This window comes from Salminus brasiliensis, chromosome 1, assembly GCF_030463535.1.
Source record: "Salminus brasiliensis chromosome 1, fSalBra1.hap2, whole genome shotgun sequence".
NCBI classification, from domain to species: Eukaryota; Metazoa; Chordata; class Actinopteri; order Characiformes; family Bryconidae; genus Salminus; species Salminus brasiliensis.
Window position 1 is genome coordinate 23,605,240 of NC_132878.1, and position 22,482 is coordinate 23,627,721.

Sequence of the window (22,482 nt, forward strand, 5' to 3'; positions counted from 1 at the left end):
CGTAATATCTCAAATACACTAAATGACTGATGTACATCACTTTTAGAAGTACAGGCCATCAGCAGTGGGTTCTCTTCACCACAGTCCTTCTTGTTAAAGAAAGAAATGTCTCTCAGCAGAGAATTGCTTTAATAAAATGATTTCCATTGAACAGATGTTTAGAATTGGTGTTTTATGTATTTTGTTTGAAGCTGATAGTTGATGATGGATGTATTGAATGTGAACAGAAATGAAGGGAAGTAAATCTGAAGCCGGAAAATCTGAACAAAAAATCCGGAATCTCATACTTGGGGTTACCCATAGGGCCCAGCTCATCCTCCACCCTCTACATTGCAATCTGTTTACCAGGATAATCAGCTAGGTACTCTCCACCATCAGTGCTTGCTCAACCAACAGATACTTTACACTTTATCCAATACTGGTTTCACAGGGATCCAGAAGCACGGTATAAATGAATAAAAAATGAAATTCTATAACAAAATACTACAACAGAACAGAACCCCCCCCCCCCCCACACACACACACACACCCACCTACCTCATACTTACTCCCAGCCCATCCCCTTTATCCATATTGTAACCATCCATTACAGCGCAAAGCTCTTACCAGAGTAAAGGTCAATTTATATGGCATATAAACTATAAGATTAGTACATTTTTGAAGCAAGTAAACTACAGTGAATTTAAATATGAATTATGTAAACTATGCTCAATTATAAGGCATGTAAACTAAAAGATACGTATATATAAAGCATAACATTTAAATTGTTATTATTGTAAATAATATTGTATTACAGTATGAGTCTATATATGAAGTCGATAAACTAGAGAATAGTTTATCAGGTAGGCACCTCCCTGAATTAGGCACCTACTGAGGGCTCAACTGTGAAGTGTGGCATCTTAGACCCACTCCCCTCCAAGATGTTACTCTTAACATTTTCAGCAAAACCTAATGCAGGTTCTCTGTCTTTCAAAGCATACAAATATAAACAAATAAAAAAGATCAATCATGGCCTGTGCAACAGTTTGGGCATCTTTCAGAGGCAGGACTTGTAACACCCTCTTTGACAGAAATCACAGCACAACGTTTTTTGTATCAGCTAAAAGAGCCCTGACCCCTGCAGCTTATCCAGAATGCAGCGGCACGGGTCGTCTTCAACGTTTCTAAATTCAGCCATGTCACTCCACTGCTGCGTTCTCTTCACTGGCTTTTTCTTGGGTAAATAGCAAAGCACTTTTGTAAGTCGCTCTGGATAAGAGTGTCTGCTAAATGCCTTAAATGTAAATGTAAATGTAAAAGTCTTCCGTACTGGAAGTTGCAAAGCGTGTTTAAGGTTTATCCACATATTGTCTGTGATGTTTAGGTCCGGGTACTGTGAGGAGTTTAGCTTGACTAGATGTTCTGTAGCGTGCTTCAAAAGGTGGGTTTTCTGACGTGTTAATTTCCTCTCCTGTATGTTGGTCATCAGTCACTTTCAGATTTTTTAGACAGATTTTTAGACAGTTTCAGACAGTTTTACTGTCTGTACATGAAAAATATCAGTTATCAGCTTTGGCCCAGAAATCCCATATCAGTGCATCCCTTCTTCTGATAATTCTATTATTTAAAACCATCCTGTATAATTCAGAGGTTGAGATGTAAACAGTCATTCAGAGTGGGTTTGGTGTGAAAGGATTCATTGTGATGAGAAACTTACTGACTCAGATTTCTTTACAGTGGTGCTGAGAGGGAGGTCTACAATAAAATATGACCTTTTATTCACTATCCAAAACCAGCAGTGAATCTACACTACAGAGGTGTATGTATAAAGTTGTTCCAATCTGTGGTAAATTTAAGAGCAGTTTGAGTGAAGCTTCAGACATTTTAGACTAAAACCTAATCACAGTACACACACCTTTTCATTAAACAGTGTCTCAGACAACAGGCAACACATTCAGCTTACAGAGGCGTGCTACACATCTGGTTCCTATTATCACTGATGTGATTCTGACTCTGCTCTTTAGATTCAGACTCCAGAACAGAGCATTTCATACCTAACCACTCTGAATAACTTTGCCTGTGCCTGAAATACTTGTCTTACTAATAGTAAACTAACATCAAAAAGTGTACTCTTCATATCAACAGGGGTGTGTGCGTGTACTGGGTAAAGAGGTGGGCTGTAACATTCAGCAGGCATTCTCCAGTGACTGTGTGGTAAAATCCCCCAAGTGTTGCTTTCCGATTCACACCCACACGCATGTTTCACTGCTCTGACACTAGCTGTATTAGAGAGCTTTTAGTGGCCTTCTAAAAGCTTCGCTCCTCTCAAATTCTTTGTCGCCTTTCGGAGCAAACGCGGCAGTTTTTCTCTGTCCTTTCATGATCTGAATGAACGTACATGAACGAGAGCGTTTTGATCAACAAGACTTTATTATCAACAGCAACTGTCCATGAATTTGTGCCACCAAAGAAAACTGCGGTGTATCAGATAGAACAGGTGACATTAGCATTGCACAGCATTGGAACAGTACAGGGAGTCAATAAATAAAAGTAAAAGCCAAAAGGAAATACAGCTGTAGGTCGGGACTGTTCGACTTTGTCCACAATTATTGATCTCATAGGAATCAGATTCTATTTTTCTGTAAACCATGAAAATAAGAATGATAAAATATCTCTTCAGTGCTGCGTTAGTGTTTTTAATGTGGTGGGATTTGGCACAGGTTCGTCTCTAAAGACAGTGAATGTCAGAGTTGTACAGTCGCTGCCGTCAGTGACAGCTGCACTTCTTCAAATCAGATTCACCTTAGAGTTTCTCCTAAGACACAGCCTAAAGTTAAAACTGACAGCTCAAAGATTAGACTAAAACCCTCTCCTCATGTTCAACCAGTGAATGAACTGTCTTGCGGACCTTTCAGAAAACATAGTAAATCTTTAATCGATGCTTCTTCATAACAGAACGTACCCAACCCTCTTTATAGTGTACCAATGCAGTGCTTACACCCCCTCCTCCAAATCCACTGAGAAAAAAAAGACAATATTCAAAAATACTTATATATTTAAATATATTCTATACTTTTGGTAATAATCAGTTCTCTGTAAACAGTAACAGTCAAACTGCACTCTAACACTGCTAGCTGTACCGTGGTTCTAAGCAGAAGTGGAAGAAACAGAAACCTTAACCATTCAAAACAACTTCAAACTTCAAATGAAATGAAAACAGTCCTGCCCGGCAAGCCTGGCAATTTCAGTCCTTTAAACACAAGTCAATGTAAAAATGTGTGGTTTCAGGCTAGAACTACAGCTCATACCTGTTTTGTAGTGTGCTTGTGTGTGTGTGTGTGTGTGTGTGTAAGAGAGATTTTGAGAAGGAGAAGCTCTGCTAGTGTTGTATATGTGTGTGTCAGATCCTGATGTGGAAAGGGGACAGAAGCAGGCAGAAGATGCTTCTGTGGCTCCAAAGTTCTCCCATTTTCTAAAGGTCCAGACAAAGGTCAAGTCTCGAAGTACTTGTAGATCTGAGAAACATACTGCATCACGCTCTGCCAGTCTGGCCTGTCTGTGTGCATCAGCTCATCTATGTCCTGATGATGAGACAGAGAAAGAGACAGAGAGAGAGACAGAGAGAGAGAGACAAATGTGATATAAGTGAGTATGTGAATAGAAAGTGTCTCTGCACCTACAAGATAATCAGTTGATCAGGCTGATGCAGCAGAGCAGAGATATACCATCCTGATACAGGATAACAGAAATGCAGTACAAACCCAGTTAGATTACAGTGTGATTACTGAATAAATACACTGTCCAAACACCATATAAATTAACAAATGGTGAATCCTGTGATAAAATAAATAATATTAAGCTATAACTGAGACTTCAAATGAGCACTTATGTTGTGGAGAATTACGCTGTTTAACTGGACATGACAGAATCAAGCGGTTTGTAAACATTATATGGACAAAAGTATTGTGACACCAGCTCATTTGTTGTTTCTTCTGAAATCAAGTGCATTAAAAAAGAGTTAATCCTATTTTTGTTGGAGTAACTAATTAAGTGTCAGGAGTGTTAGTGAGGTCAGAAACTAATGAGGCCAACTCATCCCAAAAGTACTGGATGGAGCACCATCATTCCACAGTTCTACTGCTCCAGAGCTCAATGCTGGGGGGGGGCTTTATACCCCTCTAGCCCACGCCTGCCATTAAACTCATGTTTATCTGCCCCAGAGAGTCCTATTCTATTGGCAGTACTTCTATACAGGTACCAGATAAGCTGTGTGTGTGTATTTGTTAGCTAACATAACAGCTCTAAGCTCTAAGCGCATTCAGCTGTTAGACGTTGCATTGGCAACAGTTCAAAAAGAAGCTGGACAGCTTTACACATCTTGGGGGAAGTAGTCTAGTTGGTCGGAACTAAAAATGACTAAACTGCGGAGAACATTGGGAGGGCAGGGAGGAACTTAATTTATCACAATAACAATATCATCACTACGCCCACATCAAATATAATAAGAGTGTTGAATTATTGAAAGAGTATTTAAATATTTCTTAATCAGAACAACAAAATAGCACATCCCCTATTCATAACAATAACATTTCATAACTGCCTTCATATGGATTTATCAAATTAAAAGGCTGGATTAATTTCATACCTTCATTCAGTCTGTTAAGATAAGGGTGTGTGTGTGTGTGTGTGTGTATTTGTGGGATGTGGAGCTTATAGTCTTAAGACGCAGGATCAGACACTGCTTAAGTGTTAAAGTTAGTAAGAGACATCAGTGGTCATCTGCATTCCAAGAACTGTATCTAGTAGCACACGCACACCTACACATATAGAGTCTATTCAAAGTGCAGGCTGTACACACACGCTGGAAATCAGTGTTTAGACTGAGACTGTGTGTTACAGTGATTTTACCATGGTTACCACCAGGCCTTACTCAAGGTCATAGTAGTAGTGGTAGGAGTAATACAGTAGTAATTCAATATGCTTAAATAATCTAGTGTTTAATAACTGATTACATTTATCATTAACAGTTCTCACCAATACCTCTGACAGGTGATTTAGGCTGTAACGGCCATGTCAAAGATTATTCCATGAACAGCACAATGGTGATGATAATGTGGTGCTTTAATACAGAATTCAGTAAACGTTTGTGATCATAAATGCATGTTTTTCACTTATATATCTGGATTAAAATGTTAAAGTATTCACATTTTGAAATATGCATTCTGCTATATAGTAAATGACTTGTTCTGCTAAAACAGTATTTGTGTATTTATGTCAAACAATAAGGATATCTAATAATGTGTAAAAAAATAGTGTATTCTTTTCTGCACATGCTTAAGTAAATTCATAGGTAAAGGTTTTAATACTAGGGCTTCATTTCACTTCATTAGGGTTTCATCAACACCGGTCCACCAGACCCCTGAATCATGTTCATTTACACTACATGGACTATATTGGGACACTTGCTGGGACATAAGGGTATTAAAAAGAGTAACTGTCTCTACTGTCCAGGGAAGACATTCTACTAGATCACTACTGTGAGGATTGGATTGCATTCAACAACAGGAGCATCTGTGAGGTCGGGATGTCGGATGATCGCCACCCCACCTCATCCCCAACTCTTCCCAAAAGTATGAATGGAGCACCATCCTTCCAGAGAAACACAGTTCCACTGATCCACAATGCTGGGAAGGCTTCTTACGCCTCTAGCCCACACCTGATAATAGGTTCATGTTTATCTGATCCAGAGAGTCCTACTCTATTGACAATACTTCTCTACAGGGACCAGATAAGCTGTGTGTGTGCATTTGCATATCTGTGTCAGCAATTGTTGCAACTTTGCTAAATGCATTCAGTAGCTAAAAGCATTCAGTAGAAGTAGGGCCAACAAACATTTAGACACAGAGTGTATATAAATAGCATGCACACATCAGTGTGGTTGTGGTTTACACCTACAGCTACACCCACTCCCTTTCTCCACATCAATTTGTCATTGATGGTGCAGCATGATGATGAGAACGTGTGTTCTGAAAGGTGCTAGCAGCTTAGTCGCCATTAGGGCCTTACTGACATTATCATCATCTCTGCCTCATGTGTAAAGCAGCTCTCCTAATATACATAAACAGTTTCATTTTCTGAAAACAAGACAGTTTATCTCTGTAATAATCCTTCCTCCCATTGAAGTAGCCTGGAGGCACATGTAAAAAGTAATTGATGATGTAGCAGCTACAAACAAGACCAGATCTGGAATTTAGCCTTTTGACGCAATAACAGTAATCATTTTCCCAGTAAATCTGTGAGCATATCTTCCGCTTGCTTGTTATTTTAAAAGTGTCCTACTAGTCTAATAATGAGAGTTCAGTACATGGAAGTGACATACCTTGAATATCAAACACTGTTGCATCTTACTTTAAAACATAAAAGTAAAACACAGCTGTGAAACGGGTCAATAATAAAACCTCAAAACTGTTACATAACAGCTCTGACTCATTATATTTACACCCCCAAAACTGGCATATGCCAGCGTTCTTGCCCTGGTCCCAGATAGTAGTAGGTAGTTACCACTTTCTTTAAATATGGTGCTTTGTTACTTGTGTTTCTAAGATGTGCATTAGTACCAGAACCAGGCCTCATAACCGTGAATTTGGTGTTAATCCAGTAACTGGAATAGACATCGAAAGCAGTGTGTGAAGAAGCACAAACAAAGGAAGTGAGCAACTATATATACTATGCTAAGTTATCTGTAGCCTAGTAGCACTGCATATAAAGCCATTTCGCTTGCTGACAGGATATTAGGACTCTATTCATTAAGACTTCATTAGGAATAATTACAAAAAAAAATTACAATGTTTTGTTACAGTGCTAAAAACAAAGCTGTGCTATGCCACATGGATTCTGAGTGAGAGTGCCTCACTGTAAACAGAGAAGAGCTCATCGATTTCTCATGAGCCCAACGTAAAAGTAAAATTAGTTTTATTGTAAAGGAAAAGAACAGGGTTGTAAACAGGCTTGTAAACCTGCATCTGAGCATTTTTACCCAAGATCAAATCAGCAGGCATCAGAACTGGATCTACGGATATCGTATTTATGGTGATGATAATTATAGTATTTAAAAGATGTACAAAAGAATTGAGAGAGAATTTGGGCACCCCAGTAAAATGACACATTTTGTTGATTTTACTAAGCGGATCCTCTACAGGAAACTAATGCATATTTGCATTATTTAGACACAATTTCAATTTAAAACAATATATTGTAATATATGTAATGTATGTTATATATAATATAAGTATATATATATATAATAAGTAATATTCTGCTTTTTAAGTTAAATAAAGCAAGTAAACTATTCTCTGTAGAAAACATTCTACCCCATAACTATTTACTGTTTGCACATAATTTCACCAGAGGTGCCTCAGCTGTCCTACCTTTATCAGGCTTATCTCAAAAACACTCCTGGAGATAATTTATTAAGGTTCTATAGCCGGTGTAAAGCAGGTGTGCCCAGCCTCATCTACACAGGGCCTCTGTGACTGCAGGTTTTCAATCCAATCAAGTAGGATCACATCTGGCCTTTGAGGATCAGACTGGCACTCCTGCCTTAAAGTGACTCTCACACAGCTACAAACAGTAGAAGCATGATTGCATTCTTTTGTCCATTGTTTGAGATTCCAAACTTGTTGTAACAGATCTGCCACATTTTGGTAAAGATATCTAGGGCATTTTTCCACCAAACCGCTGCTGGGATCATCTATAGTCCCTCATTATCTGATGCGTGTGGGTTGAGAGCTGAAACTGAAAAAAAGGAATTTACAAGTTTTAAGTCATGTGAACCATTCGGCATCACTTTTGATGGTCCACAGAATAACATGCACTGTACTAGCATTACAGTCATTTTCACTGTGCTTTAAAGCCCAGTTGATGAAAGCTGTGCTGGAGCTTTCCTCTGTGGCTGAGCCACTAACAGAGGGGCTACTTCTCTAAAATGACGGCTCTGCGTTTAGGGAAGAAATGGTGAATATCATTTGTCTGGTCTGCATTCATGTCACTAGACTGACCAATAACCACATCCCCCAGTGTGATCTAACCTCTAGACTGTACCCTCAAGACAATTTCCCTGCCATGGCAGTAGGAGTGTGAGCCGAAACGCTGAGTCTCATAAAACATTCAGAGCTAATTTAACAGGACCCCTGTGGGAAGGGAAGCATTTGAGCGCATTTTCCTGTTTTTGTGTCTCCCCCCCCCTTACCATTTTTTTCCTTCCTTGTAGATATGCCTTAAAAAGCCTTCTTTTACTTTGTTTGGTATTTTCTCACTCCTAGCTCATTAAACAGACTGAGTAACGCTACTGAAAGTGCAGATTCTAACATTTCAATCAACACTAAGCAGAATAAGAGATGTATGATTAAGATTTGATGAAAAATATTGAGCAGAGGCTTTGAAACAAAACTGTCAAAAAATGTCCTAACTACACACAGTTTTACAAAAAGATGTAGTTGCACAATGTCCAAATGTCCAAACATCTGTGGACACTAACAAATGCATATATATACAGTGAGTCCAAGAAGTATTTGATCCCTTGCTGATTTTCTTCGTTGGCCCACTAATAAAGACATGATCATTCTATACTTTTAATGGTAGATGTATTCTTACATGGAGAGACAGAATATTAAAAAGAAAATCCAGAAAATAAATCTAAGGAATATATATTAATTGATTTGTATTTCATGGAGTGAAATAAGTATTTGATCCCTTAGTATTCATTAGCAGTTCTGGCTTTTACAGACCAGTTAGACACTCCCAATCAACTTGTTACCTGACCTGAAGCCACCTGTTCTCACTAATCACTTGTGTGAAAAACACCTGTCCACAGAATCAGACAGATCACACAGATTTCAAGTCTCCAACATGGGTAAAACCAAAGAGCTGTCACAGGACCTCAGAGTCAGAATTGTTGACCTTCACAAAGCTGGAATGGGCTACAAAAAGATTAGTAAGGTGTTGGATGTGAAAGTAACAACTATTGGTGCAATTATCAGAAAGTTTAAAGAGTATAACATGACAATCAACAGACCTCGGCCCGGTGCTCCAAAGAAGATTTCGCCTCGTGGGGTGGCAATGATGCTGAGAACAGTCAGAAATCGTCCTGCAACCACTCGGCAGGAGTTAGCAAATGACCTGAAGGCAGCTGGGACCACAGTTTGCAAGGAAACAATTGGCAACACTTTGCGCAACAATGGATTCACATCCTGCAGTGCCCGAAAGGTACCCCTGCTGAAGAGAGCACATGTGGAGGCGCGCCTCAAGTATGCCAATGATCATTTGAAAGATGAACCAAGTTATTGGGAGAAGGTTTTGTGGTCAGACGAGACCAAAATTGAACTTTTTGGCCTCAACTCCACCCGCCATGTGTGGAGGAAGAAAAATGCTGCCTATGACCCCAAGAACACTGTGCCCACCGTCAAGCATGGAGGTGGAAGCATAATGTTTTGGGGGTGTTTCTCTGCCAAGGGTACAGGGCTACTTCACCGCATCACTGGGAAGATGGATGGAGCCATGTACCGCACAATCCTGAGGGACAACCTCCTCCCCTCTGCCAGGGATCTGAAAATGGGCCGTGGTTGGGTCTTCCAACATGATAACGACCCTAAACATACAGCAAAGGCAACAAAGGATTGGCTCAAGAAAAATCACATTAAGGTCATGGAGTGGCCCAGCCAGTCGCCAGACCTCAATCCGATCGAAAATCTATGGAGGGAGCTGAAGGTCAGAGTTGCCAAGCGACAGCCCACCAACCTTCATGATTTAGAGAGGATCTGCAAAGAAGAGTGGGCCAAAATTCCCCCTGGTGTGTGTGCTAAACTTGTGGTTAACTACAACAAACGTCTCACCGCTGTGCTTGCAAACAAAGGCTTTGCCACTAAGTATTGAGTGTGTTTGGCAAGAGGGATCAAATACTTATTTTCCTCATTGAAATACAAATTAATTAAAATATATTCTTTAAAATTATATTCTGGATTTTTGTCTTGATATTCTGTCTCTCCATGTTAGAATATATCTACCATTAAAAGTGCAGAAGGATAGTGTCTTTATTAGTGGGCAAACAAAGAAAATCAGCAAGGGATCAAATACTTCTTGGACTCACTGTATATAGCTTGTCTAGTCCCTGTAGAAAAGTATTACCAATAGAATAGGACTCTCTGGAGCAGATAAATATGAACCTACTGGCACCATACCTAGTGACAGCCTTGGGCTAGAGGGGTATAAAGCCCCCCAGCATTGAGCTGTGGAGCAGTGGAACTGTGTTCTCTGGAATGATGGTGCTACATCCAATACTTTTGGGATTAGTAGGGGAGTTTTGGATGGGGTGGTGATCATTGCTGAAAGCAATCAAATCCTCATCTAGTAGAAATCCTTCCCTGGACAGTAGAGACAGCTACTCCAACAAAAGCAGGATTTTTTAAACCCTTGATTTCAGAAGAAACAATGAATGAGCAAGAGTCCCAATACTTTTGTCCCTATAGTGTATGTCATGTAAATAAAATGTAAAGCAAAATAAAAACAGTAACATCAGACGTCTAAGGGTTAATGTTAAGGCAGTTCTTTTATGCAGGGCATGTTTAAGAAAACACACGGATGGAAGCATAGCTCTAACCATTAACCCCCTCCTCCTCCTCCTCAAGACTATCTGTTGGTTACCAAAATACACAGAGGATGTGAGGCCTTCAGTAACAGTTTCTCTGAACAGCGCTCACTGGCAGGCTACCATCTGCTAAACATGCTAATGGAAGCTCAACAAAGTACGCCAAGGCCTGCTCATTGTTTCATTTCATCATCAACACTGTCACACCTGTAATGTACACACAGACTGACCTTCAGACGCAGACGCTTCACTACAGCGCTGCTTTACAGGAAGGAATCCTGGTCAAAGCTCATATTTGTCCCGTGGAGGGTGAAGATGCCGTATGGTAGGTGAGCATAATCTCTTCCAATGAACAGCAGTAATATGTTTAGCAAATAGGGTATTAAAGCTGTCGTCTTTAATGCAGCAGGCCAGTTTGAAATGAAGACAGATTAATCATTGTATGTGGCTGGAGGGGATATAACCTCTGGAGCGACCTTTAAATCCTTTAAGCATGTCATATTTGGGATGTGTGTGTGTGTTGAGAAGCAAACATGACCTCAAATAAGATTATAACATCAGTAAATATTGATATTCATGTATCTCTATGTTCAGTCATGATCCCTTTACTGGGATGGAAAAGTGTTGGGAACAAGGATGAGGATTAAAAAGGACAAAAGTATGGGTGGATCAAAAGGAGCAACACATTTCCAGAAACAGTCTGGTTGTTAACAACCTTGCATATGTAATAGTCTAGAGTGGCAAGAAAAAACAAGTGAATTATTTGGAATTGTGTGGATTTCTGTATTGATTACTAATCATTTTCTAAATCACAATTAAAGACAAACATAATCTCACTAAACTAATAAAACACATCTTTCACTGACCGCATCGAGTACACATCCACAGTGCAGGCTAGAAAAAGGAAGTAAACCCTTGAATTTAATAACATGTAGATCCACCTTTAGCTGCTATTTCCTCCACTAAATGTTTCCTGTAGCTACAAATAAGACCTGAGGAAGGTTGAGGAATAATTGTGAACCTTTCCTCCCAGCAAATCTTCTTCAGTTCATCAGTATTTCTCAGATACCTTGCATGCACAGCCCTCTTTAGGCTATCCTAAAATATCTGTGCTTTGGGTCATTGTCTTGTTGCATCTCTTCAGCTTGGGGTCATGGAAGGCTGCCCTAACATTCTTTAAAATGATCCCTCGATGATTGTAAGGTGTCCAGGCCCTGAGGTGTGCAGTGTTTTCTTTTTCCTCCATTTGTGCTACGAATGTTCCACTTTTATCTCATCTGTCCATAAAACATTTTTCCAGAAGCAATGCGAAACATCCAGGTGGTCTTGAGCAAACTTGAGACAGCCGCAATCTTTTTTGGACAGCAGCGGCTTCTGCGGTGTCCTGCTATAAACACCATCCTTGTTCGTTTTTTTTTTAAGTGTACAAGTGAACAAAGGTTTCTGCCCTTTTCTGTAGGTTATTTGCTGTTACTCTTAGGGTCCTTCTCACCTCTTTCAGAATTGACTGGTGTGCTCTTGGAGTGATCTTAACAGGATGCCCCTTCCACTAGTGAGAGTGAATTTCTGTAGACAATTTGTCTAACCATGGACTGATGTATATACAGCTCTTCACCAATACTTTGGTAGCCTATTCAGCTTCATGCATCACTATAACATGCTTTTTGAAAGTTGTTTGAATCGACGCAGCATTCATGAATCTGTCTGGTGAACATTTTTAGTCAGTATCCAGGCTTTGTTTGCCTTTATTTAATATTTATGCACCTACAAAACCCACACTTCCAATCTCATCTATAAAATACATTTTGCCAATTAGCACAGGCACAGTCACTACAGAGGTTCACTTACTTTTTCTAGCCTGTTGTTTACTCAATGTGCTCCATAAAAGACATAAACAGTGTAACTATGTGTGTTATAATTATCCTATAATATTATATTATATTATAGACCAAATTAATTAGCAATCAATGCAGAAATCCAGATCACTTCAAAGGGTTCACCTATTTCTTTGCAACTGTACAGTCATAATATAGTCAGTTGCACCAGCTGTAATGCAAAGTTTTAGTTGTAACATAGGTATAGTTCGCTAACGCTAATAGCATAATCATGAGCCAAATAGTAAAATTAGAACATATGTCAAACCATGCTGAATTGTTAAGCCTTTTTAATAGAGAAATATACAGCTGTATCCTTTCATTAATGTTTGTACCGTTTATATAATTAAAAAATTAAAAGGCCTGTAGTAAAGAAAGAACAATAACAATGTTAAGGACTAAAACCAAAGAACTGCGGTGGAATACGGAGCAATTCCATCCCCTGAATAAGGGAATGACAAACCCATGGGGGCAAAGCAAAGAAATTGCCAAAAACCTTCAGTACCTTTGTTTTCTGAGAGAGTATGATCTTGTGTTTCATCAGGGTGGAAGCTTTAGTGATTATTCTCAGTGAACTTTAGACCTTTAAAATTCTTTTACCGTAAGTTGGATAACACATTGTTTCCCCAAAATCAGCTCACTATATCATGTCCAGCCGTCCATAAACACATCACAGTTTCTTTGTTTTGGGTCAGCAGAGACTGAGTCAGTGATAACAGCAGCACCAGAGCCAACATAACCCCACAGCCTCTTCATTTGTCAAACATGTAAAAGAAAAACATTTAAGGAAGTGATTTCTGTTTTTGACATCTAAATAGCATTTTAATCACCTGGAACCAATATTTCCAAAGCTGAAGAACAGTGACTCTGACTTTGGTCTGGCTTTTAGGCACTAGTGGGCATGAATCCAGCACTGCTTTATGTCATCGCCTGTTGTCTGTCTCTTTGAGGAAACGCTACAGATGTCAGGAGCCAGTTCAATGCCCAGAGAAAGAGGAGAGCTGGCGGAATAAAGCCTTCTGACTCATTTGTCAGAATGATGACGTTTTACTGGATTCTTCTCTACCACACATTAACCCACAGACATCTAGAATTGCATAATTAATTACAGAGTTAATTATGCTGACCCCATAGAACTGCAGCGCTGTCATTGTAATTTTGCTGTACATGAAACGCTAATATATGGACAGAAACGTATTGGGACACCTCTTATTAATTATATTCAGGTGTTTCATTCAGTGCCATTGCCACAGGTGCATAAAATCAAGCACGTAGTCATGCAGTCTCTCTGAATTCCAGTGTGGTTCTCTAACAGGTTGCCACAGTTGGAACAATTCAGTTTGTAAAATAGATTTCCTCCTAGGGACCACAGCAACTCAGCCACGCAATGTTACAAAGAGGAGTTGGTCCTCTCCTGTTCCAGCATGACTGTGCCCCAGTGCACAAGACAAAGACCATAAAGCCATGGTTGGGTGAATTTGCTGTGAAAGAACTTGGCTGGCCCGCACAGAGCATTGACCTCAACCCCTTTAAACACCTTTGGGATGAACTGGAACAGAGGTTATATCTACCAAATATCATTAATTTTACCCCAATCTTGGAAACACATAGTGTATTATTAATATCATAACATGTTGGTAATGTCTGGTGAAAAATTCTGTATTTTTTTTAAATACTGCAGTATGTATTGCACAAAGAAAATAAAATGTTTATAGTTTGATTTAATATAAATATGCCAATAATTCAACAGTGACTGTAATGTTGTAAACTAGAGAGTAAAAATGGAATGGTAGGCATTACAAAGGTTGTTAAATGATACATTGCAATGGTACATTATTTTTCAAATATGACGTAATCTGAATGTTAACTTCCTTCCCATCTTTCTGCGCCACTGTAGAATCATCTCACAGATTCCAACAATCAAAATCATGTTTGAATATTTTTTTGCATGTATCTCTAACCATATCGATTCTGTGCTACTGAAAACAGTGGTTCCACATCTGGGCAGTGTTTCCAAACATTGACCATTATTAGTTATCAGTGAACAACACCCTCTGTCTTTGGTAGCTGTGTGTGTGCGTGCATTTTCTCACCAGAGAGGGTTTAATACCAACACTTTCGGCCGCTTGGAAGGCCAGGGTCAGATTGCGGCCCTACGGAAAAACAAACAGGGGTATTAGAGGTCATTTACCACACAGAGAGACTCACCAAGCAACAAATACACAAATCGCTAACAATAAACACCCAGACATACGGCTGTAAGTACACAGCAACCCACACACACATATCCATACACCTAAAATAAACATCTACAGAGCTCACTCTCACTGCCTGGGTCCAGCATAGATGACCTCCTCTGGCCAGCAGAGCTGCTGACATGGTCAATTAGCTTTACTGCATTGCACTGTATTCCAAATGTGTATGCAGACAAATAAATCAACACTAAAGCCCCTGATACACTAAGCCTGCTCTCAACACCAGACACCGTCAGGCATCACTGCATTTCAAATTCAATGAGAAGCTGTAGCACAACTTTGTAAAAAATGTCAGTTATTTAAAATTCATACATTGAGCTTCTACATTACTGAGCTGAACTATATTCAGTAGCGAATCAATTTTGACAGGATGAAAACAACAGTAGCTGTGTTTCCATCAACCTTCTGTGCACATTCCTACTGATAGTGAACTGTTCTGCCAAACAGCTTGTTTCCAACACACTGATTTTTGCAACTAAAAAGATGCCTGATGTCACTGATGTTACTGTTGTTTAACTACTAAAACACTCTTATCTCCTCTTCAGTCTAGCTACACCTCTCCAACATGCTGTTTGTCTTACATGCCACACTAATGTTTGTGCTTCTCTTGGTGGTATATGTTGCATACTATTTAGTGGTAGTGTGTGGTTTGGATGCAGCAATTGGCAACAACCTTAAAATGTTTAAATTGCTACCATGCTAAGAACAGCTTCACCACACACCAAAAAACAGACTACTCTATCCTAATGCCCGTAATACTATTAGGCCCCTGTTCACAAGCTGTATTTGTAAACCACTGGCGGACAGCATCCGAATTACACATTGTTGTGCATTAAAAAAGTTGAACCTTATCTATCCATTTTTCAGCCAATAGGAGATGTGAGATGGGGCTTCTTTCAAATGCAGAAGAAACGAATCACTGCTGTCAGCTCACATATAGAGCTCTAAAGATGCACCAGGATAGCAACCAGTTTGGTTAAACCTTGCTCATGTGTTTTTAGCTGCCTTTCATGAAAAGCAGCCAGTTTTTGCTTATGATCTTTCACGTTTGAAATGTTTGTTTCCCGCTCAAATCAATCTCCACACAACACACAAACATGCCAACAAGAAACAGCAACACGCATAATGTCATCTGAATGCAGCTTTAAACGGCAATATTATTACAGATCTATTGGAGGAATTAGACTTGACTTTTTAATGCATGCTAACTGTAAAAGCACAGACTAATGAGCTGCATTTCACATAAAAGGACAATAAATAAATAAAAGGATCTATTAAGTATTGGCACGACAACAAGCCTAAATACTCAAAAGATCCCTAGAACAGGGAAGCTTCCATCAAGGTTTCTCAGAACTCTTTACAATCTCAGTGCTCTGAAAGAATGGACAATCATGAATAATTTAACTGGATATGAGCTTATCGGGCCTATTGTGCTAATCAGCACTGCACTCATAATGCATCACCTATCCTCACACACAGAGCTCACACAATATGTGTGTGTATGTGCTTGTATTTGCGTGTGGTTGAAAAAAATCGAGCGGCAGGACAACTCTTTGTTTACAGTGTATTGTGTGCTCCTCCCTTCGTATGCCATCTGCGTCTACATATCCTTTCAGCACTAAAGCAGCCAGCTAGTCCTTCATTATAGCAGATGAAGCTTTAAGGGTTTACACGCCATGTTTGATTATGAATAGCATCAGGTATCAGGCACTGGGTGAACAATAGAATTTGCCCAGAGGAGGCTCATTTTAATAACGTTCACAAGACCTACCGAGGCTGAAATTAACTTTGCAGCCTTTGAAATGGAGACGTGTATAAATAAAAAATGTGCCTCTTCTGTGAATGCACTGTTCAAAAGGTCGGCATCATTTTGGTCTTTCTATCCAGTAAAAACACATACAGTGCAGTGACTAAAATAATGTAAACTAAACAGGGAGGTCCCGATCCAATCCAGTGGATTGGGATTGGGGCCGATCCAGGCATCTGTTAATAGATCAGGTATCAGCTATTTTTAATCCCAATCCAGTCAAAGAGTCTTTGTTTTCACCACGGTGTTCAGAACACCACTTGGTGTTCTCAAGGTGCCATAAATGGACATTACTGCCTAGCCGGCAGCACTGAGGAGCGTTCTCAGAAGGTAAATGAAAGAGTTTGGAGTCTGCAGTGTGGAACTATTTTACAGTGGAACATGAAAACAGAGCATATCTGAAACTTTATAAAAGTATTGCTGAAACACTGTTTTACCAGCAGGAGAACCGATTGCCTTTCTTTGTTTTTAAACCAGCACTGAAAAAGCACTGGGAGAAAGCTAATGCTAACACACACACTATGGAAACCCTAAAACACACCACATTAACATCACTACAAAACTGTCATTTCACATCAGTAGTCACCAACAAATATCAGCCCAGAGTGTGTACCACTACACACACACACCACGTGACTTGACTGCAGTGTTTTAAAGGAACTGGGAGCAGAATGGTCGATACTAAACTAAACCATCAGTCCAGAATGTCTCATTATAGAAACTGTTACTAAAAATAAAGTGATTTTACTTCTGTATTAATAAGCAGTATCTAAACTTTGTGGCTATATTCTTTATACAAACACAACTCAGGGGCAGAATAACTTGATCAGGACATCCCTGCAACTAATACCTACATTTAAACAGTATTTATACCTACATTTTATTCAGTATTTTTTGGCTAGAACAAGAAAGTATTGAAGATAATTAAATAATATATAATATATTATACTGTAATTATCTATTTATAATTTTTTGTTGATTTTACTACACGACTTACTTCACTCTGAGCTGAGTTTGACATGTCGTGAAAAAGTACAACACTGGAACATTATCCTATCCAAGTCCATCCTTCCTCACCAGTACTGAAATGCGATTGGCGATCAGTATCAGCCGAAGAACACTGAACGGTCCATCTCTAATGACATCACCTATTTAACTTTATGACCCATCATTTATTTGTTTTGCTTCCTAATAATAATTTAATCAGTGAAGTTACCAACACTACCAATGCAATATATGAATATTTCTGCTACAGCCATAAAGAAAAAAGAACAGTGATTTCAAACAGTGATTACACACCAACAAATGGTAGTGTGTGTGTGTATGTGTGTATTTATATGTGTGTTTACCTTGTCCTGGCTGATGAGCTCCTGGTAAGGGATGTGTGCGGGCAGGTAGGTGTGTAACAGGGCGCAGAAGGCCAGGCCGTCACTCCAACTGCTGCTGAAGTTGGTTACGTCGATGTTCTACAGAATAAACACACAGGAAATCATTGGAGTTTCTCTTGACTGTGTGAGTGTGTGTGAGTGTGTGTGTGTGTGTAGTGAGTGTTTTTAGCAACATGAAGACACACTGCATTGCAATACAGAGTAAACATGGAAGTGCATCTGCCATTGTTCACCTGCCACCATATCACAGTTAAATACAATTTCTAGATAGTTGTAATATTATAAAAGTATTATAAAATGTATAAATATATAGTAACTGCAACTACACTTTCCAACATTAAATATCATACAAAATAAATGTTATTTTATATATGTATATAAAGAAACACGCTTTACAGCTACTTCACAAAAGTACCATGGAATTTAACCCATCCATGACAATGAACACACACACACACACTCACGCACTAGTGAGTGGGATAGGGTAGTGGGAACACACCATACAGAGTGATGGACAGCCACCTCAGCACCCAGGGAGCAACTGTGGGTTAGGTGCCTTGCTCAAGGGCAGCTCAGCTGTGAATGCTAATCTCTCTCCTCTAACACTCAGCACAATGCTAGCCAGTGCAGGGAGCTGATGTAGCAGAAATGGCTGTGTTGGGGGAGTTCTAGCTAATGGGTTGGGATTGGCAATGATTGAACTGGGAAGAAAAATGGGAAAATCCCTAATAAATAAATAAATCAATTAATACATACATACATTTTATGGGCATCATTGGAATGTAATGTATGTCATTATGTATCAATCAAATATATCCCTACAACTGGTAAATCAGTATAGACAGTATATTGCCTATCTACAAAGTGTCAAAAGTATTCACATTCATTGCTCAGGTAGAAGTGTAGATACTAGGGTTTAAAAAGACTTTTATAGAAGTTGAAGTATCAACTTAAGCTTTTTACTCAAGTAAAAGTGTAAATGTACTGGTTTCAAAACTACTTACAGTATAAAAATAAAAGTAATGTAAGGAAAACAAATGCCAAAAGCTTAGGCCGCGCCACAGGGGTCAATAGTGCACTACCCCACTTCCCCAAAAACACATTTTTCTAAAAGCCATAATGACTGTAATGTAATATTAAAATGTTATAGTTAAAAAATGTTGGGATGCACTAGGCTGCCTGGAGCATCTGTGTGCACTACTGAGCATTAACATGTGTTTCATGGAGTGATAAAATATGATGAGTAGTTGTCTATAAGTATTGTAATGGTGCAAAAAGTCAAACTTCAGAGGCATGTTATCAATAAGCATTACTGGAATGTAAATGTGGGGCTTAGTTGGGACATTTCACTCGAGTTCTCTTGAGTCTCTGCCACGGACATCTTCATACTAGGCTACATACGTCTGCTATGTCACTTTCTGCATGGCGCAATTTATTTGGATAGTTTTTTTTTTAACAATGAGTATCCAGAATGAAAACAAAAGGAAATGACATAGGCGTAACAAGGCTATTTTTAAAATGTAAGGAGTAGAATGTACAGATAGTTGTGTGAAAATGTAAGGAGTAGAAGTAAAAAGTAATCTGGAAAATAATTACTCCAGTAAAGTGTAGATAACCAAAATTTCTACTTAGGTAAGGTAACGAAGTATTTGTACTTCATTACTCGACACCTCTGCCTATGTATATCATTTATGCTTTGTAATGATAATATCTTTAATATCTTATAATCTTTAAAAATCTTTAAAAAGCAGGCCACTAGGAAGTAAAGACAAAGTAAAGTAAAGACAGTAAAGTAAAGACAGCAGGTAAGACGACTTATTGTGGCTTCTGCTTCTCCACTGATCTTCTGATAACAGAACAATGTGCTGTTATGTGCAATGACGCAAAAAACCCAGGGAAATTACAAAATGAGCCGACATTACATAGCTTATTTAAGCAATGTATGTGTCATAGCACTCTACCTACAAAACAACCCGTCAGACTGTGCAACCAATCAGAACGACAAGCATATTTTAGAAGACTCCAATGGAAACAGAGAAAAGGATTCAAGGTGGCTACTGCTGTTTACTTGTGATGTACCTTTGTTCACAGAAAAGAGTTTATAAGCCAGAGGTTTGAGGTAATACTTGCCCTGTAGCTTCAGTATAAAACTAAAGGATTTCAGACACCAAACATGTCTTTGTTAACTGACTACAGTTAGGATAAGCGGAAAACTGAGTACATGTTTAGCTATTTTTAGATCTTAAATTGTCTAATTTAATAGAAGTTATATTTTCTGGATCAGTGTATATTTAAGCGTCAGTGCTCTAAATGCTACAGAGCTGTCTGCACTGCAAAAACAGACACTTCATTCAAATCATACAAAGATATGCATCATTGACACATGAATGAGCGTCACATTAGCACGATTACTGCAGATATATTGCTACATTTTACTCATGTGGAAGTGTTGCACATATTTGAAGCAAGTCAATTCAGAGCTTCACTTTTTCTTAGTGTATGAGAGCGAGACGCAGCCACAGCTTGAATACAGAGCAGGACCTGTTACTGCTTTAATTCAAATGTTATGCAATTGAGTAGAATTACTGGGTACTTCTATTCCAGACGGTTCATTACTCTGACACACCAAAAGTGAGTCAGATATTTGGATTTCCTTGTAAAAACTTAATTAGGCAGCATAAAACAATAGCTTGCAGATCACAATGCAAAACGCTTCGGCCTGTAATTTGTGTCTTGCTGTGATGAATGACTTCATTATCGCTGGAAGTGAAAGGCTGTTTAGGATCATTAGGATTCCACACGGTTCGTCATGTATCACTGCGAGCTTCCTCAGAGCTCTTTCACCTGGAGAGCCAGTTAAAGCTGAGTGGTGAGGGTGAGCGGTGGGACATGCTCCATGGCACGTTCTCTCCCACACACACACACACACATACACACACACACAGAGGGAACAGGGATGGCGGGGGAAGATGGAGCACAAAAGAAGCGTGGGCGGAGCTCCCTATTATGATGTCACCCATTTAAAAAAGCACAGCTAATACAAAAAAGGAACATTGCCAATTTACTTGCATTAAACAGTAAACAATAAGTACATCAGACATAAATATGAAAACCACCTGAATAAATTACATGATGTCAGCACATTTACTGCCAGAACAAAGTGCAAAATATTCACAAAAAAAAATAGATCGTATATATAGACGCATGTGCATTTTATACAATTAATTCAAGCAATAATGAACCATTCTTATTGGTCCTGTTATCATTCTTACTCATTGTTTACACTACGTAAAAGCCAGCTGGTGTTTACAAATGGCAGTTCCAAGCTTTTGATGTACCAGTGATGATGAACATGTTTGAATGACGTAAATTCAGCACATAGTTTGTTTCAGTGTCCGTTTAAAATTGAGTGTGTGACTGTATGGCAGGAGAGGAAAGAGAAGGAAAGATTAGCGTAAGAGCATGGAGAATGTTGGGCTGGGATGGACGGCACACACGCTGTACGTCACACTCTCCTAACTCATTGTCCTCTGTTAGACTTCCTGTCCCTTCCTGTATCTCTATGCGCAGTTGTTGCTCTGGTATGTGAGTGTGTAAGTGTGTGTGTTCATGGATGAGTTTGGGAACAGAGTAAAAGGCCAGCTGAAGCTCTCATGGGCTTAACCCTTATTGGCCCTGCAGCGCATCCCACTGTGGCCCAACACTTCATAAACATCTTTCGAAAGGCACTTTGACGCTTGTTTCTGAAGGGAGACCCCGTCACACGCTGCATTCTCAGATGGGCCATTGGAACTGAGCTGATGGAATAAGGAAGCATTCATTCACAAGTCTGACTGAGGAGGATGTAGAAATGAGCTCTTATTAGTGTAGACTTATTACTTGCCTCTCTGTAAACTGAATGCACATTTATCTGGTCTGAGCCTCTTTTGAGCAAGCCAGCGGTGACCGTGTCAGGAAAAACTTCATGAGAGTGAGAGAGAAACCCTGAAAGCAACAAAGACTCAAAAGGAGAACCTATCTTCCTCTGGTCGGCACTGGATAACACAACCGATAACAAAACCATTAAGGGAGCTAATATAGTATTTCCCTATGGTTTTGGCACATTTTCAGAGCCACTGATCCTGAAATGATCTAACCCTTAAATACAGTCACAACACATCAATTTACACTGTTCAGCCCAAATAAAAGGTCACCTCCTCATTCAAGATCATCACTCACTCAAAATCGTTATTCATGTTTCAGAATCCAGTCAATCCATCAATAAGTACAATCAATGGTACCAAAATGAAATGGCTCTCAATGTCAATGTCAAAGCAAAGTTATGGGGTCGTGGGTCCACTCATCACAAACATTCCATCACCACACTGAAAAGGATCTCTTTCCCTGTTTACTCTCTATTAGGACACAGTTTGGGAATTTCCCTGTCTAACCCCTGTCATTCTTAAGTAATTCTGTAAGCTGAAATTAGACTTAGTATGTTTGATCTAAAATAGAAGAAGATAGTCTTGGTTGTGAAATTATTATTATTTTTATTATT

The 22,482-nt window shown here is 39.2% G+C and overlaps 1 protein-coding gene across 5 annotated transcripts in view; it reads right to left on the bottom strand.

The window, feature by feature from the left end:
* Positions 1–2,402: 2,402 nt before the first annotated feature.
* The window catches only part of specc1 (sperm antigen with calponin homology and coiled-coil domains 1), a 131,355-nt gene continuing 111,275 nt past the window's right edge, over positions 2,403–22,482 (bottom strand). For all 5 annotated transcript variants that reach the window (XM_072674972.1, XM_072674996.1, XM_072674987.1 and 2 more), the window contains 3 exons: positions 17,907–18,023; positions 14,589–14,648; positions 2,403–3,560 (listed from right to left, as the gene is read on the bottom strand). In XM_072674972.1, the coding sequence (XP_072531073.1) occupies positions 3,471–3,560; positions 14,589–14,648; positions 17,907–18,023 (267 nt within the window). In that variant the 3' untranslated portion in view covers positions 2,403–3,470. The remainder of the gene's footprint in view (positions 3,561–14,588; positions 14,649–17,906; positions 18,024–22,482) is intronic.